This window comes from Chaetodon trifascialis, chromosome 10 (assembly GCF_039877785.1).
Source record: "Chaetodon trifascialis isolate fChaTrf1 chromosome 10, fChaTrf1.hap1, whole genome shotgun sequence".
NCBI lineage: Eukaryota > Metazoa > Chordata > Actinopteri > Chaetodontiformes > Chaetodontidae > Chaetodon > Chaetodon trifascialis.
Window position 1 is genome coordinate 16,040,381 of NC_092065.1, and position 18,950 is coordinate 16,059,330.

The window sequence follows — 18,950 nt, forward strand, 5'->3', positions numbered from 1 at the left end:
TTAGAGAAACTCAGAAGGATGAAAGCAAATTTGGGGCCAACTTTGAAACATATTTTACCTCCAGCTTACGAATCTTGAAGAAAGAGTGTGTGTTGGAGAGGGATACAGTATGTGAGGAGCAGAAGAAGAAGGGGAAGGAAAGAGAGACAGACAAAAGGTAAGTCACAATACGACAGCACAAAGGCCAATCTGCAACACAGAGCAGGATGCTGCTGGCATGAGCGAATAAATAATCCAGTTCATCACAAATTCATGTGATTTGACTGTGACATCTTTCCTCCAGTAAAGGTTAAAGACGTCGACTGACAGAATCGACAATATTATTCATTATAGACCAGCTACTCAGCACCACCCCCACCCATTCACAGTTCTCTGTATCAAATTGTAAAGAACTTGCATCACTCTTTACTAACAAAATAAACTCAATCAGAGCCAGCACGACTCTGGTTGATTGCTGGTGTGAACACAGACGACCTCAGGAAACCCTGTAAAAAAAGACCATGGGATAATTCGCCTGTATTACTTTAACTGAGCTCTGCAAGACTGTCACTGAGTCTAACTCCTCCACCTCATGTGTTAACCATGTACCTTTTTAAAGTGGGTGTTTGACAGTGTATCAAGTCACGCCCTGAAGATTGCAAATACATCTCTGCACACAGGCATCTTCCCAGATGCCTTCAAAACAGCTGTTGTAAAGCCCCCGCTAAAGAAATCCAACCTCAATGGTAATGCTAACTAAAGGAAACAATATGGTGGAGGAATTTCAGTCAGGCTTTAGAACAGTACTGAAGCTGCTCTTAATAAACCAATCATCAGCGATGATTGGTCTGTCTGACTGTGTCCTGGGGGTTTGGTTGTTTTTTTGTTCAGAACTGCTGCACGAAGCTGACTGTAACTCTAACTGCTGCCTCTTACTTTAGATGCAATGGTGACATTTCATTGGCTGACCTTGAGACTCGCTGCTGACCACAACACCTCCTACATGTTCATACTGTCATGTAATGAACTACAACTATAGCCACTTCTGAATTCTAATCCTGGGAGCTATTACATTACCAAAAACCAGACAATTTTCCAAAATATTCACAATGTGGTTCCTTAATGTGTAAAAACATGAAAACTATCTCCTGAGACCATTTGCAGAGATGTAGAGAGGGAAAGGTTCAGGCCCTGGTGCTGCCTGACAGAACCCTGGATGAAAAATACAGGATATAAGGCTGAATTATTCACCAGGAAATAATTAGTGAGAATTAGGCACAAAGCCATCTGCTATGACATAACTACAGTACATTGAAGCCATTTCACGAGTTATTTGACAGCTATTTTTGTATGAGAATCTTAAGAGCTGTTTTTCTTACTGAAAAGTGCAGCGACCTGAGCAAATGATGGGTGAAATGGACAGGGGCTAAAATAAGAACAACTAGTTCACATCAACACTACAATCTTCTGGATGATTATGTAACGTCTGCATGCTTACGTGCTTACAACAAGTATTTAGAGTGGAAGAGTGGCGGCTTATGTTGCAACACTTTGGAGAAAAGTTTAAGTATCAGTATGTGAGACCGACAAGACATTAGTGTTTGTCCCCCACCTCTGAGGTAGTGTAATTAGCCTGCAGCTGTTCGTAGTGGTTTTTGAGGCGTTCAGACTCCTCCTCCCTCTCACGGGTCATGCTGTCCATCAGCGTCTGGACCTGCACCAGCTCCTTCTGCAGCACCTCCACATCCTCCACTCCCGGTCGCTGTAGCTAGGGGGCAGAGCAAAGGCACTGTGTTGAAACCATGAGGACTGGGATGGCACACGGGGAGACAACAGGCTTTTTGGTATTAAAACAAAACTAGATGTTCTTAGTAATAACTGAACTGCTCACAATATGGATGTCTCCAGACATGCACACAACAATGCTTAACATTTGAGCAATGGCAACAATGTGCTGCTGTGCCTGCGGAGCACCAAATCCAAGACTAATCTAAGAAATTGTAGAGGAGAAGCTACTGGCTCTCCTGTTTGAAGCCTCTCTGAACCGCTGAACAGTTAAAAACATTTAAGGGCAGAAAACATAAAAGTGCAACTGCACAGCTCTAATTTAAAGTACACTTCAGCTCTCTTGAAATAAACTCTTTGGATGAAGCTCCATGTCATGTTTCTGTAACGGAGGTGGAGGGATTGTCTGAGTACGATCTGCTGATTCTTCCACCAAATGACACAGAGCAAATGTCACGGTGTTAATTCACCGTTATTCATTCAAACTCTGTAGCCTAACATTTAGGAGGGAAAGGTCTATACAAAGCATGTCTCAAGGCCTGTGAGAGGAGAAGAAATACCAACAGAAACTCAGTGAGTGTTGTACCAGTTCTGTCTGGAGTCTCTCATTCTCCTGTTTCTCTTTCTGTAGCTGTTCAGTCAGTTTGGCCAGCCTCTGGTCAGCAGCCTCCCTTAGGCTCTTCTCCTCATCATAGCGGGACTTTAAGTCTGTCGGATTCAATAACATTTATTCATATCAAAATAATAATATTAAAAAAAAAAAAAAAAGTGCCTCACTTGTGAAAAATGATTCGAGGAAAACATTATCAATGCAAAACACCAAACAAAATGCTGACGAATGGAGCGCAACTTACACAAGACTAAACAATGGATGGACTGAGTTAAACAGTGGTGCAGTAAAAGACTACTTCAGTGCTGTTAAAGGATGCAGACTCACAGACACAGGCCTCCCATTTTCACAGGCCCCACACTAACCTACTATCTCTGTGGCCAGCTGGGCAGCCTTCTGCTCAAACAGGTCTTTCATCTGCTTGATGTTGAACTTTTCGGTCTCTGCTTCATTTAACTTCCTTTCAAGGACTGACAAAAGAGCACAACACATTAGCAACCGACGTTCGGTATCTTTTTCACAGTTATTTTAAATATAATGTCCCCTACCTGAATCCTCCGGGTCCACCTGCCCATCGTTCTGTGGAATCGAGGGACAGACAGAAACGTACAGTAAGAGTAAGCATTGCCATCATATTTCATGTAGCAGTTTTATATTCAGAACACCAATTTTATGATAATACATATTAAATATCTTGAATGAATTACTTGCTTCAGTTGTCCTTGGAATTTGTCTAACTCCTTCTTGAGCTCTCCAGAGAACCATCGTTCCTCCTAATCAGGGGAAAACAAACAAACACAAACAAACACAAACACACACAAACACACACAAACACACACACACACACACACACACACACACACACACACACACACACACACAACATCAAGTCTTTGTATGAACTGGCCATTTACACACCACCGCGAACACCTGTTCGCTTCAGATGCCCGACCATACCTTGAGAGAAGCATGCAGGTCCTGGACCTCTTGCCGCAGCATTGTAAGGTCTTCCCTAAAAGGAAGAAAGAGTTCATTCACAAAAATACACAAAGTAAAATCTTGTCAAGTACACCATGTAATCGGACTCTTCACAATAATTAATGCATCAGTAATATCTCACCGAGTGGGGGCCACATGAGCGGGCAGGTCTCCAGTATCATGGAACAGCTCATAATGCTTGAACAGCTCCTCTGCAGAGTTGTGAGACTTCATGCACTGAGGACAGATGAAGCCCTGAACACAGAAACACACCATCAGACTGATCAGACGGCTTCAATTCTGCATCTCTGCTTACAAGCTACAGGTCGTTAATGAAGATGAACCAAGCATCCACATTACCTCAGATGTCTGATCGTGGTTCAGGTCTGTGCTGGGCTGCTCCGACTCAGTGTTCTGGGAGCCTCCCTTCCCGGGAGTCTGAGGAGGAGGACATAGACTTGATGAGAAACGGCTTCGCAGAAAAGCAGCCCAGGCTGTCGACAAGAGTCCTGGTTCACATGTCTCAAAACAACTATACTGAGTATGACTTACTAACATTAAACACATTTCATGTGAATGATTAGCTCTCCCCTGGAATGTCGCTGTGTTCTCCTTTTGAAAGCATGTTTATTAAAGATCACAGTATAATGAACTAACACTGCAGTTCCTCCAGCCGTTGTACATCTGTAAAAACTATTCATCTGTCTTTGACTATTTTCACGTTTCACTGCTTTACAACTTTCAATCACAGTGATTGTAATGATAATGGAAAACACATCAGCACCTTTAGCTACGATTAAGGCCTTCAGTGTATGTAGATACACCAGCTATGCACATCTGGACACGGGTCCACATTTCTTCATTCTTCATTGCAAAAGTGCTAAAGCTTTGTCGTGATGCATGAGGACAATTAATGAACACCAATTTTCAAGTCCAGCCACAAATTCTTCATTGGATTGAGGTCTGGACTCTGATTTGGTCATTCCACAACACTAACGAAGCCATTTTGCAGCTTTCTCTCTACCTTCACAAACCTTTTGGTGCCTCCTGCTGAGCAGCATTCCCACCGCATGATGCTGCCACCACAATGCTTTATGGTAGGGATGGTGTTTGTCCTAGGTCGAACATTTAGTATGATGGCCAAATTTTCCACTACTTCTGTATCTCATCAGTCCACAGAATCCTTCTTTCACCGTGATTCAGTCTCTCCCACGACTGGCAAAAATTAGCCCAGATGTCATTTGAGTTTTTTTCTGCAGCCACAAAGCTGTGACTGGTGAGGCAAAAGTGTGAGCAGTGTCTCCCATCTGTGCGTCCACAGGCCTCTGGTCTCGCGTGTTATTCTCACAAGTAAATTGTATTTGAGGACAGTGAGATTTATAGCAGTGCCATATCTTTTTCCATTTTTTATGACTGGCCTTATGATAGGCATATTAACTGGGAAATTTTCTTGTATCCTTGACCTGACTTCCAGCCCTGTTATTTTCCAATAACTTTTTGTATATATGTCTTGCAAATGTAGTTTTTGCAAAAAAAAAATACTGTCCCAGTTCAACTTTGTGGTTATCAAACATTATGTGACTTTAAAAATTAACATGCTTCCTGTCTCTTAACAGTGTTAATACATGCATTACCACTGCCCTGTACAAATCATACAGTCAGGGGAAAGACAGCTGGCCAGATCACATTGAACAACACATCCCATACATTAGATCATTGCAGGGGAGAAAGTGTTAGACTGACTTAAAAAAAAATATAAATAAATCAACTACACAGCTGGGAAGTAGGCGGAAGTGCAGGTCACTTCAAATCCACTCAACTGGCCTGACGCACAAACAGGTGAAATGGGTGTGCTGCTGGTGGTCCATTCACAAAAAGGATCTGTTTGTACTGATGATAGTGTGCATGAACAGTCAAGTGATTACATGGGTTTGTGTGTGCTGGGAGGGGACCTCTGAGCACTTTGAACTGAAGGCAGGCTCAGCACTTAGATCATGGAACAACCTTTGATCGAACTCATACAAACTGAATACATAAAACAGCACTACCCTGACTTTAGCAAAATTATACTCAGAAAAGCAACATACACACATTCTTGACTTGATTTAATTCAACATGGGTCCTATGCACAAATCAGAACTTCAATGTTTCTTAGGGCGTTATTATACTCTCTTGAAATAGAATGACAACATGATTTTTGTCTTCCTCCTTCACCATTAAATCTCGAGTTTTAGTACTGTGGAAATAAACACATTTGGTCAAAGGTGATAAGAGTAGCTCTGACATGATACAGCAATAAAATGCACTGTTATCATTATCTCGGTAGTGTGGTCTACAGTTCGAGTGTTCATGCCCATAAACTGACAGACCAAGCCTGTGGTTCCCCAGCTTTTCCACATGGAGGACAGATGTGTATGAGAGAATTTAATCACATTGTTTCCTATAAGCCTGCGATAACGTCTGCGTTGTTAGCGAAACCGTCTGAATAATTAAAATGCACACGATATGTGTAGGTTTATGTGAAGGGGAACGAAACAGTGATTCTTCACATAAAACGTTTTTATTTCCAATAAAATCTCTTCGCGGTTACAAGTCCGAGCCTGACAAACCCTGACCTAAATTCGTGGTGTTTAAAGGTGGATTTTTCTGGTTACAAGGCCGGGACTTCAAAGTGTACACAATGATGCAGTTAATGCTAGCAAAGCCCTGTGGTAAATGTAGTCCATACACAGAAGCTAACTACGTAGCTAACCTCTGTTGATCGCACTTGTGCTTTTACAAGCTGGTTAAACCCATGTCACCATTAACATTAGCAACAACTCCGCATATTAAAACGCATATTTTCTTCCGTGTTCCGGTCAGCCAGCTGAAACTGGACTTCCCGACAGTCAATGTGTGGCTAACGTCAGCGTTAGCATGTGATGAGTGGACGATGAATTAACCCACTGCTGTAACACTGCTAGCTACACATGAAACGAAAACCGTGAAAATAAAAGATTCATTGACCAAATACGTTAGCTAGCTAGACGATTCCGTACTCAACTAACGCTGGCAATGTGGACACATTAACTAATTGGTTTACTAACGCATTATAGACATGTACTAGCTTGATACATCCCTGTCAACGGTAGCATCAATCAACCGAACCAAGTTAGCATTTTATGGCTAGCTGTGTCAACCTCACATAAGGAGCGCTTGATATGTCACTTCGCTGTAACGGGTAACGGAATTTTTTCCCAATCGAGAAACTCCCGTTGGCTAAAAACAAAACCCCCGCCCACCCGCAACACGCTGTGTTATAAAAGGTACGTCCCCACCATGAAAATAGACATGGATAGGCCTGTGTCTCTTAAGGAAAACGACTCTTTTTAGCCACACAAAAGCAGTACGGTTGACTTTGTTGCACCAGAAGCTTACCATTTGAAGTATTCGTCTGAGCATGGCCTCGTCTGTGTTTGTCCGGACACAAAATCCGATCAGTTTCCCAAATGCAAAGTTTACGTCGCTGTACAACGAACACCTGACCGAGCTCAGGCAGCAGCGACGAATGGGCGGGCCGTGGAAAGGATGGTGAAGCAGGACACGCAGAACTGGCAAAATTTAACATTATAAAAAGTGCTGTCATGTTCCACTGCACTGATTTAAAAAACAAAATGTGGCAGTGGGAATGCTCAAAAAACGTTATTTTATTTTGAGATTTTATATACAACATGATGGTGCACAGCAGAATATTCCAGTCACGCATGCACAAATAGAAAAAAGGGTTAATCGTTGATCTTTCTCATGCTCCATTAAGTACAAGCGCCAAATGACAGTGAATGAACTGAATTTATCTCATAATATCCGCTCTGTTTCTAAGGTGCTGACAAAAAAGTCTGGCCTACACACGGACCATGACTTCCTGTCATAGTTTCCTGTTCAGGATGGGCAGGGGTATTCCCCCATGGAACATCAATAAATAAATTCAGTCAGCACATATTAAATAATGTACATTCAATCGTAACAATTCCACGTTTCCTTCAACATCCTATAGTTCAAATCCAAGCACAGCTGAGAAACATAAGGGACTGGTTTTGACTTTGACAGCGTGTCTACAGGAGAGTGTAGGCTACCGCTTCCAGTCAGTTAGTTTAGGTGCAGGTGTCTACAAAATAAATACAATTTACTATTGTGTTTGTTTAGGCACTTTGAAGAATCAGCACAAAATGTTGTGACTCTCCTCGAACACCAAGGCTTCCTTGTTTTCTCAAACATTAATAGGACTGATGAAACAGTGCATGTGTTCATAGTGTTTAAAGTGGTCTTTCTTTGGCACATTTGTAAGTTTTGATTCCGTTTTGTTCCACTATACAAAAGATGATGTTTATTAAACTGTGCCAATCTAGTCTAGTTTGTTCAGCCTAACAACATTAAATATATGTACAAATATCTCAATGTTTGAGGAAGGACAATTTAAGTCTCCATTTCAGTATGGTACCAAGTTTGGAGATATTCAGTGAATCTTTATTACACTGTTACATGTGATTAGACATGATCGAGTGTGTACTTCTAAGGTGGTGATTGCAGGAGGAGCGCCATTGTTCACGCTTGTTGTATCAAAGCAGATTTTTGCTCTCAGCAATTTTTAGGCGAAACATCTCAATGAGTCACCAGACTCATTAGTTTGACTCCCAAAAAGTGTTGTAACAATTCGCAAAAAGCTGAACTGTTACAAAATATTCACACACGCAGCAACACCTCTCCAAAATGGTTTGCACAATGCCATGATTTGGCACTAAGTCTCACTGTAGGGATACGACTTCCTCTAAGAGCAAACACTTCCCAGTACTGGCCTCCAGGAAACCACTCAGACACTTGGTGCACCACTTGTCAAATATTCGGCATGAAGGACTAAAAAACAAAGGACCTTTAAATTGGATAAGCAGCACATTGAGAAAACCCATCTTAAACTAAACACATTTGCTCAATTAGCTGGTGATGGTTGTTAAAAAATACACATACAAAATCTTAAATATACTTGGAGAACATTCTGGCACTCTTCAAGCCCACTCAAAATCTGTTTCAAATCAACCTCAAGGAAGTCCATACTGTACATATTAAGAGGCTGCGTTAGTAATGCAATTAATACAGAAGTCTTTTCCAGGCGGTGTGTCCATCCTGGTGTCCTCTTTGAACAACTGCTTGCTGCCGGTGATGGTCCTATCTGTTGACTAGATCTGAGCCCTGCGTGGAGCAAACAACATAGTGAGGTGTGTTGTTGTCCGTCGCTTGGGAGCTCGGGGTGTTGCCATTAGTGGGACTACAAACAGGACTGCAGGTGGGGTTACAGGTGTTTGTGAGTCTGTGTAGATACTCTGCGTGGACAGGCTTGTGGCTCTGCAGGACCCTGATGGCTTCGTCAACTTTGAACCACTTCCTCTTCCTCCCTGTGAAAAACATCAAGGGCAACTTGTGAGCATATGACTCTACAACGCCAAACCTCTCGCTGTTGATCAGTGTAATCATGGATTGACACTGAACATGGCCATTGCTGGGACTGACCCTATGACCTTGTGGTTTGGAGTTTTACACGAGTGTATGCTTTTGAAAGTTACAAACATTGCAGAAAGAGGGGTCTCAGAAGCAGTCTGACAATCCAACAAGTACCTTGAGTTGAGCATACTGACCCTGTTTACACCTGATATCAACATGTGTCTTGGGTGATCCGATCACAAGTGGACATCGCCGTTCACATCTGTGTCTACCTGTGTCTCCCCAAGGTCTCCAGCTGTGCACTTTTGTTCAGATTCGTACATCATTTTCGCTTCAGCATTTTCTGAATTTTCTTCTGTATTGATCTCGTTTGTCCTCCTGAATATTTTTTTAATATATATATATATATTTTTTTTTTTTGCTCACACTCATCCCTCATTCACCTAAGCATTCACCTAAGAATTTAAAGAAAGGACGTAATGTTAACGAAACTGACAAGCACCCAAGATGAAGCCAATATTCTTCACTGAAGGTCTTTGGCAGTGTTACTGTATGCCTGACTGAGCAGTGAGTGAGATTGCTCAACAGGCAAAATAACCTTAAATTGCCAAACCACAATATTATACAAGACACTCAAGATTAAACTAAAGCTGCAGGGTGGAAATGGACATTCATGTAAGACTTCAGTTAGTGTTTATGAAGCGCTCATGGCATTAAACCTTTCTAGAAAAGCACCTTCCACAAAAACGATCTGTCCAGTAAACCGTCAGCTGGGAGTTATTTATACTTTACTTCAAGCCATCTCCTCCCATTCATTTCCAAACAGCATTTTGGTAAAGGCCTTTCGCGTGGCCTGTGATTATCAGAGGGTGGTGTGAGACTTCACGTTGACACCCTGAAGTGCACCATCGCCGGCCTTTCAGCAGAGGGGGGAGAGTAAATTAGACCTGTAGTGTCGAGCTCTTTCTGCTCAGCAGCAGCCTTCGTGCAGGGCAAGAGGGGACAAGTAAGGAGGGGGCTGTGGTGAGTGACTATAACTGGAAAACAACTGGGCACAGCAAACATTCCTCCCCCTTGTTAACAGGCTGAACTCTATTTCTGTGGGTGAAGGGAGTAAATTATAACAACCACTTTTCTCCACACAAGGTAGAAATAGTTTTGAATAACTATGTCCCCAAAGAAACATTAGATTTTAAATACCAAACACGTCCAGAACAAGTAGTAATCACATGCCTGATCACAATCTGCAACCAGTAACGTCAGAAATTTTACAGTGATGACGCAAAAGAAAAGCAATGAGGAAAATGAATATTAATTTCAGGGCTGCAGCTTGTGATTATTTTCATTAGCGATTAGTCCAGGGTGAGCTCTCCAGATACCTTATTTTGTGCAACCAAACAGTCCAAACTCTTGAAGTTCAGTTTACAATCAAATAAAATAGAGAACAACATTCTCAAAATTGAGAAGTTACAACCAGAAAATGTTAGCATTAATCTAGAAAGATGACTGGATTATCAAAATAAATGCAGATTAATTTTATGTGGGTCGACCAACCAGTTACTTTATTAATCATCTCAGCTGTTTAAAAGAACATTGTCAATAAAGTGGGAAAAGCAAGGAAGACAAATTGTTGTGACATTTAGGACAGTAGACACTGTGGATCAGGTTCCTTGACTTCATCTATGTGTCCAAGGTTCTCAGTTTACAACGTGATGACTGGAGGGGCCCAATGGTCTTTCTCAATGCTTTGCCTTTATGGTGGCTTCCCTTACTCGACCTTCTGACCTGAAATCTAGAAATGACTTTTTTTTAAATCATCAAAAAGATGACAAAATTATTTAAATTTGAGTCAGAATAAAGTTATGTATGCCATTATAATTTGGCTCCAAAATATTATGATCTTCATAATGATATGATTTAGGAATACATGTTTCAGTTTAATCCGTTGAGGTTTTCTGAGGAGTTTTTTGTCCAGTTGTAGCAATATGGAGCAGTTTTTGTTTGTCGCCATGTTTGTTTGTCTCATGCACAACATGAGAGGACACAGAGTATGAGCATGCAGGTGCCACAATTTACCAATTTTATGCCATTCTTCTAATCGATAGTTGGTGGCTGCAACATGCAAAGACAAGCAGCAATGATCCAACAAATGCAAGGAGGGGGAAGACTGCAAGCTAACACACATGGACTGGTAATTTATGAAAAACTGACAGCAATATGATGACAGAGTGAGACTGAAGCGTAGAGACATACCAATGTTGACAGAGTCCTCCCAGTCTTCCAGTGTCTCCGTCACTATGAGGATATAGACGTACGTCCTGTGCTTTCGGTCTTGATTGTGCTAGAGTTAAGAGTTAGATGGAGACACTAATTCAAATCACTGCATTAAATTGTGTCAATGCAATGCAGGCAAAGCTTTCATATTGAGTAAAGACGTGATGTTAACTGTACTGCTTCTTTTTAGAGACGACATGAACAACACATCCTGGCTGACTGAGGACTAGCACAGAGACATGAGGCATGTCTACAGTACAACAGGTACCTTATGCACGATAGCGGGGTTGCCTGCTAAGTTGATACAGGATTTTGAACAGCGTTATATAATGTATTATGAGTGAGAATTTGTCATGACAATTTGACAAACATACCTCAAAAATCCCAAGTAGTCTTCCAAGCTTTCCCTTCACACCAGCCTGCACACATGACGAAAACCAATCATCATTGTCATTCAATACGTCAGCATTTGAGTAACCACACGGTGCTTGTCTATCACTACTGGAATTTTTTTAAACTAAATTCACAGGGACCTCCTGATGCCAACAAAGCTCAACGAAGACACTCACTATGTGACCTGGCATTAGAAACCGCTTGTCTCTGTTCTAATGTGTAATGCACATTCCCAACTGACCATTTGTCTCATTTAGGACAGGAAACCCTGTCCCTTAGTACCGTCCCTGCATGGCCATGTGCCTGTGAGACAGCATGACAGAGATGACCAGGTAGACCTAAACATAGTGTGAGTGACAGGCTGAGGGAACTGAGGGGTTTAACACAAGTATGCCGCACAAGTAGAGATAAATTTCTGCCCATGCACAGATTGTGTTAAATTTAATTTCAGAAGAGCAAGGTCGCTGAATTTAGGAAACGTTAACTCACATGTATCCTAGAGCAGGGCTTTCAGACCACAAGCAGAATGTCCAAAATTAAAAAATTAAGAGGATTAGTGGAGTGGAAAAGAGGGGGAAAAACAGCTTCATGAAATTACATTAATTATCAGTCATCTTGGCTTTTTCTTGCAGAAGACTGAATAGTTGAACCACTTCAGGGTGCGAAAACTCAGATAGCTGCTTGATTCTAACCTTTTTTCTTGCAAGCAGAAATAAATTAGGAACCACTACATGAGAGTGTGTCCATGAAGTCAGGCAGCTTGTAGAGCATGCTCTAAGTCAGCAGATACTGATGGTAAGCTGTAAAATCAATTTTTTGTGGGAAAAAAAAACATCTCCCTATTGCTGGCTGGAGGACACACAGAGACAACCCAGGGGTACGTTTCAGACTTCATTTTACATCCACCAGGATCAGTAAGAACAACTAGAAGGCCACAAAAGATAGTTCATGTGTCCCAATTCCATACTACATACTGATTGCATTCACTATGTACTACTACATTTATCTTAAAAGTACATGTTTTTGCAGCAAATATACATGAAATCAGTATACTTTAAACTTAACTGTTTCTGGAGCAGGTGAACCACAATCTGCAATTTCTTGTCATTTTTGAGCAGCTGCAATTGATTTCTTTTGTACATTGTGGTGAAACAGTGTACATCAACCACATGTTCAAAAATCAGGCGTTCCTTTTTGAGAAGTCTGTAATTTTGTCACTTTTCCAGTGCGAGTATGTAGTATAGAATTGAGACACAGGGATAACAAACCACAACAGTCGTATTTGTAGTGATATTTTCTAGCACTTTCATCAGAACACTTTTTTTGATTGCTGCAGTGATTATACAAAAACAGATCTAACAATTGACTGTAAATATTGCCTGATAGAACAGACAAATCTCACATTTGCAAAAATTTCTAAATTAGAATCACGTAGAACCATGAGGTCGACCTGAGAAAATATGACATTTTGAATTGTTAGCTTGCGAAAGTAGTTGTTTTGCAGCGCATCCATATTCAGATTCATGTCTGGCCTGAGAGGCACAGGATGTGGGTAACTGGAAACCCTTCCCAAATGTCACTGCCATACTTCAAAGCTATCAGCACCACCACTATCCAAGGCAGAAGCTCACAGCTCATGAACGCCAAACACTTTGGCCAACTACCAGCAGCCCCCTTTACTGAACCACAGAACTATTAACTGGCCATTTATGCATCATTGCCAAATATTTGTATGCAGGCCAATGCTGGCCTGAGTGTGGGTTTTAAAACTTTTTTTAATCAATGCATCAATTTCAGTTCAAATTCCACCATCTAAGTCTTGGGGAGGTGACCTCCACAACAGAGACCATTTGAACACATGAACTGACCTACTTCACAATGTCCTTATCACAATCTCCATGTTTGCTTATTGTTTATCTTCCACTTTCATTTTATGACATCATAGCTTGTGAAAGCACCGCTGCTGATCAGCTGACTCTCACAACTCAAATGTTGGAAATTCCCACAGTTGAACTCACCAACAATGAAGCCCTACGGCCAACAGCATTTTTATTTTGAACTCCCTTTTTTTTTTTAAAAAAAAAAGCTAATTTTCATATTGTAGTAGCACAAAAGAAAACAGTGGCTCCCTGAGAGGAAGACGATCAGCTAAATACATACAGTATGCTTTGGAAAATGGTCAGCAGTAATGTAAAGTGTAAGCAATCTGTAATTATTCACCACTAAAAACAACACTATGGACATTTGAAGGCTTTACTGGCTGCTTTACAGTAGCTACATGACAAGTAACTGTGCATGTTTTCTTAATTTTTTCAGTGGATGGGCTCACCTCTTCGTACACCTCCCTGACAGCGGCACCACAGGGCTCCTCCTCTGGTTCCATTCCTCCTCCTGGCACAATCCACTGGTCTGGATGTCGACTGCTGCTCACCAGTAGCACCTTCCAAGGACAAAGGTCTTCATCAGCTCTCTGCTGCTGAGTTCAGGGTGCCAAAACGCACCAACGACGTGCCCAAGTTTAGAGTCCCTCACCAATATAGGTGTCTGGTGGCAGCTTAGTGTGGTGCTATTCATTCAACAGGATGTGCTTCAGACATCTCACGTCATGCCATTCATTCACTGCATTTACTTAATGCAATATGAGTGTGGTGTGGATTGGGCTGCAGAGCAGGACATGCTCTTTGTCACATAATTCAAATAGGTGGATGAGAGTAACTAGTCAGGCTGTTTGCTGTTAGATGTTCCTACATTAAAAGCACTAACATATCCACTTAACAAAAAACCCAGCTGCCTTTAGATTTACAACCCCGACTTCAAAAAAGTTGGGACTGTATAAAACGTAATGTAAGCATATTTTTACAAAAATCAAGTAGATCACATACAGTAAAACATTAAACATACTGTCTTTGTACTGTTTTTAATTGACTATATGTCAAAAAGGATTTGACGATAATCACATCCTGCTTTATTTATGTTTTACACACATACTATAACTGTGGGGATGAAGCAACATATGTAAGGAAGTTTTTCCATGCAACTGTCGCCAAGTGCTCGCTCATGAGGGAATTGTTGGGTCTCTGTAAATAAAAGTATGGTCTGTACTGGCTCTATATGAAAAGTGTCCTGAGACAACAAACATTAAAAGCTTGAGGAGCTTTAAAAAAATAAATTAATTAAAAAAAAGATGATAAATCAGCAGTCTAATCTGAACTAATCAAACTGAAGCCGTGTACTATGTTTAACTGACACATGTAGTTTGGTCTTTTTTGAGCGCGGTGTCCCTCTGGGGAAGCAGGCACTTGACCTTAAACCCTATCTGGCATCACACTGACCCACATTAAGTTCACGTGTGAATGTTTCCTGAATTCTCACGGACATGTGCAGCCACTGCTTTCTCCTGAAATATCTCTTGACAACAAAAAATAGGTCAAAAATTAGCACGAAAAATCAGCTATTTGCATATCAGACACTTCAGGCAAACACAAACGCCCCAACACAGGTTTCCCAGCATTAAGATGTGTCAGCATTCCTGCTGAGACCTGATAGTGGAAGCATGGCAGATTTGTGCAGAGCACTAATTACAACATCTTCACTGCTGTCAAAGCTGGTCTCAAGTGCACCGAAATTACTGTGATGAGTGAAACTTCAGGCTGTGTGACCTTGACTGTAAGTCATTCTGTATGCAGGTCAAGAATAAGACACAACCCTGTTTGCAAAAAAATTCAAAACGTACATAAAAACAGTCATTTGCAATTGTTTACAATGATCAATGAAGTCGATGAGGTAAAACATTACATACATTGACTTTGTACTGTTTTCAAATGTCAAAAAGGATTAGCACATTATCACAGACCTTCAGTCAGACACTTTTTTGACAGTCTCACTATTAACTGAGCTTGTTCAGTCTTTCACCTCATCATGAATTAGCACACCAATTAGCTACTACATCTTAAAACTCACCCAGAGCTCCTGGTTGCTGTTGACATGCTTTGGATCATTGATGTAATTGCTTAAATGCGTGTGGGTGTGAGTGCTCTGTCTCTGTCCTTACATTTACAAACTCTCTGGAGACTGCACGACTTATTCTTAACACAAGCAACTCTGCAGAGCTCTGGTCCAACTCTTAATACTACCATTGCATCTTCCTGCTTTGATTTTTTTCAGGGTCCCCACAGAAGTTAAGTTTTTTTTTAAAGCAGATTTTTGACATCCTGGAAAAGTGAGAACAGATCTCTATAAAGTGATCTAAATTAATTAGAAGCACTGTACTAATTAATTTAATGTCCAATATGAATGTTATTCTGGATGTCACATTAATGTGGTGTACAGGGTTTGCTGCATGACGAATGTTAATGAGGTGGCAAATTAATAGCTGCAGAGCAGTGGCATGTCTCATTTGAATCTCTGCCCCATAAACTATCTGTGCAGCGCCCTGGGGGCTGCAGAGACACTGGCAGCTGTCTCACTGATACAAATGCACGCAGCACACACATGCATGCGCAATTTCACACAAACGCCATGTGAAACACGTAGGCGCTCAAAAACCACTGGATCAGCAGTTGCCTTTCTGTATGAAAACAAAAGAGCTCAGCAGAGGAGGCTAATGACCCCAGCAGGCTCCACACACACCTCAGTGAGAGTTCAGAGTGGGGAAGAGCTTTGAGCGCGCGTATCCACATCAGCTTTACAGTGATCAACACCTGATCGTATTCCAGCTAAAATACTGTTGACAGATATTAGACTCACACAAAGTGAGATGAATACATGAGGCAAGAAGTTAACACAAAAACATAAGTAGGGGATCTACTTCTTTCAGATGAATTATTGTTTCTGGTGCAGTGACCCAAATACTGCATGCAGTGACTGACCACAATAATGTGAACTTTAGTACAATATCATATCAAACCAATACAACAGCATTACAACCGATACTCTCCTCATGAAGCTTTCAGTACAAGTTTACATTTCTGTTGCAACTGTGATATCAGCATACTATTTGCCCAAGTGGGGCAGCAGCTCAGTCCATAAGGACTTCACTTTGCTGGTTCAAGTCCAGCATGTACTAGTCCATAGGGAGGTGGTCTTGGCGCTGGAGAGGTGCAATTTCATCAACATGCCATGTCATCCTGACTCAGATTTTTCTGTAGACCTGTCCTTCTGGACTCAAGCTGACATGCTGAAGAAGTGATTGTAAACCATTTATGCAGACCTGACAGAGAGTTTCCCCACATGAAATGTGACACATGAAATCACAGCAAAGACAGTGAGAATGCCCAACAAGATAAGCATGGAGACCATTTCATTCTCCAGTACAATCAACAATACTCGAAAGAGACTTTTACCATTTGTAAGCATAGGTCACACATGAACAGAAGAGAGGGGGTGGGAGCACAAGGGGCAGGAAAGCAAATCTGTCAGGGGACAGCAAGTGCCTGCACCTTGTTTCTATAAATTGCAGCTGATAGGTCACTTGGTGTTTAGCACGCAGTGTAACACTCAGCCCCCTCCCCAACCAGGCCCCTGCAACCCCACTACCCCTATCACATGTGGTCCTGAGATGGTCTGCCGTCACTGGGCAGACACGTTGTGATCTAGCGCAGCCCTCAGCCCCCAGTATCTAACTTCTTCCATGTTAACACAGTCTTAATACCCCAAAGTAAATGTGCTTTACATCCAGCACTATCAAAAGGAAAATACTGTATGTTCTAGAAAATATCTGCACTCTACATGCTCATTTTAAGAGTTCATGTTAGCTGCAAAGTAAGCCTATAGAGAGACATATTCAAGCCTGTACTGTTAGTGTCCACAATTCACAAAGTTCCTCCTAGGAAACATTACCCTGCTAGGAGGCATGATGCATTTTATATTATTATTTGTAGTAAAATGTCACATTTGATACTGAACTATAGAAATCCCTACTTAAATCTAAAGGTAAGCTTTTTTTTAAGAGGACATGTGCAAACTACCTGCTTTCTGATGTGTTGTCAAACACAGACTAAATATGAATTAACAAGACAAACATTGCAGCACACTGGAATCATGCTACAGTTCAGTGAGCAAAAAGTAAAAAATAAAATAAAAAGCACATCTGCACATGAGATACTGAAGGAGATGCAGCAGCAAAAGTGCTGGAGTTGCATGGTGCCTCAGCAAAGGATTAGTGATCACACAGACCTGTTTTGAAATGGAAATTGCCCTGTACAATAACCCCATCAGCTGATGCCAGTGTGAGTTGGAAAACACACAGCAGCTAGGTGACTGAATGTCTATGCAAAATGTTATAATGACAGGTGGTATTTACAGGCTGAGGTGCATTACATACAAGAGGTGGCACTAAAGTTTTATGTAATCAAATAAATTCTTGAGTGTGGACAGTCAATGCTTCAGCCAGCATAGTTTGCACCAGTTGGCCAGTTGGAAGCCTTGTTTTTATGAATTATGACTTTACATTTCGCCCTGGACAGAAATTGAAAGTGATTGCCTCCTGTTGGGTGCTGGTCTCAGTGGGTGCCAGCTTGTGAGACCCCCGGCTGTTTAACAGGACAAATATTTGGCCTTTCGGCAAAGTTCTGTTCACTCTGCCCAACACATGAAATGAAGACATCAGACACCTGAACACACTCTCACACAATATTAAACCGAAAGGCAGCCTGCGTTGTGAATGACGGCTCTGTATGATAGCCAGCCAGAGTTTGCGAGTAGCAGGAGCACTGTGTCTAAAATAAAGTGTTAGCAAGACGACCACAGCAACCAGCTTAAGCTCCGACTTCAGACGTCAACAGACAAAACTTACCTCGTCCTCTTTTTCGTTTTTGAAACACAAACACGCCGCTCTTCTCTTGAAACCCTCTCCGTCGTACGTCCTCGTCTGGTTGGGCTTAAACTTCATCATTTATATTATCAATTGTCGAGAGCCAGGAAACGTAAAAAGAAAAAAAAAAAGTGATGGGAAAAGCGAAAATCTGGACTCCCCCAGGCGCTGAAGAAGGTGGCTTTGGCTGCGAGAGTAGGGGAGCAGGAGCGGCGTATCCCCTGAAATTTACCCAACTTCTCCTTCTTCAGTTAGTCCCAGTTACAACACGTGAACTCGGTCCATTCTCTCCTGGACAATGTCCGACTGCATCTGGTCGCATATTGTACAACCTACCATGGTGGTTTAGTGCTGCTGTTAACACGCATGGTTCAATAAACTCGCTCACATCTGCGGTCGGTGAGCAGCTAGCAGCTGACCTGAGAGCTGCGTAACAACCTGCCTGTCAGCTCCCACGTTACACCGAGTTTCACGCTCATCATTAGCTAGACGATTAATAACAGGCGCGGGTCGAGCGTCTTTATACCGCTGGCATCCCCACGCGCGCGGCCGTTTTCTCCATTACGGTTGCCTAGTAATCATTAAAAATGTCGCGTGCGTGAATGATGCGTTTCCTGGAATTACTGATGCTGCTTTCAAGCGCCGTTC

General features: G+C 41.7%; 2 protein-coding genes across 3 annotated transcripts in view; both read right to left on the bottom strand.

The window, feature by feature from the left end:
• Positions 1–7,009, bottom strand: part of eea1 (early endosome antigen 1) — a 19,540-nt gene extending 12,531 nt beyond the window's left edge. The window contains exons 1-10 of one of the 2 annotated variants that reach the window (XM_070971537.1): positions 6,770–7,009; positions 3,713–3,790; positions 3,495–3,607; positions 3,332–3,386; positions 3,082–3,147; positions 2,923–2,953; positions 2,740–2,844; positions 2,351–2,472; positions 1,592–1,747; positions 59–73 (exon numbers count right to left, since the gene is read on the bottom strand). In XM_070971537.1, coding sequence (XP_070827638.1) covers positions 59–73; positions 1,592–1,747; positions 2,351–2,472; positions 2,740–2,844; positions 2,923–2,953; positions 3,082–3,147; positions 3,332–3,386; positions 3,495–3,607; positions 3,713–3,790; positions 6,770–6,793 — 765 coding nt within the window. In that variant the 5' untranslated portion in view covers positions 6,794–7,009. The remainder of the gene's footprint in view (positions 1–58; positions 74–1,591; positions 1,748–2,350; positions 2,473–2,739; positions 2,845–2,922; positions 2,954–3,081; positions 3,148–3,331; positions 3,387–3,494; positions 3,608–3,712; positions 3,791–6,769) is intronic. The other variant, XM_070971539.1, reaches the window with a different exon arrangement.
• nudt4a (nudix (nucleoside diphosphate linked moiety X)-type motif 4a) lies at positions 7,010–18,891 on the bottom strand. Its single transcript, XM_070971540.1, has 5 exons — positions 18,285–18,891; positions 13,821–13,931; positions 11,473–11,517; positions 11,078–11,165; positions 7,010–8,778 (listed from the first exon to the last, which is right to left on the bottom strand). The coding sequence occupies exons 1-5, from the start codon at positions 18,381–18,383 to the stop codon at positions 8,552–8,554; spliced, it is 570 nt and encodes a 189-aa protein (XP_070827641.1). The 5' UTR covers positions 18,384–18,891; the 3' UTR covers positions 7,010–8,551.
• Between the last annotated feature and the right edge of the window lie 59 nt (positions 18,892–18,950).

Coding starts and splice junctions, on each gene's coding strand:
- nudt4a (XM_070971540.1), bottom strand. CDS start 18,383: ATGATGAAGTTTAAGCCCAACCAGACGAGGACGTACGACGGAGAGGGT. Junction 13,932..18,284: donor AAAACGAAAAAGAGGACGAG/GTAAGTTTTGTC, acceptor TGTCCTTGGAAG/GTGCTACTGGTGAGCAGCAG. Junction 11,166..11,472: donor GACTACTTGGGATTTTTGAG/GTATGTTTGTCA, acceptor TCTTAACTCTAG/CACAATCAAGACCGAAAGCA.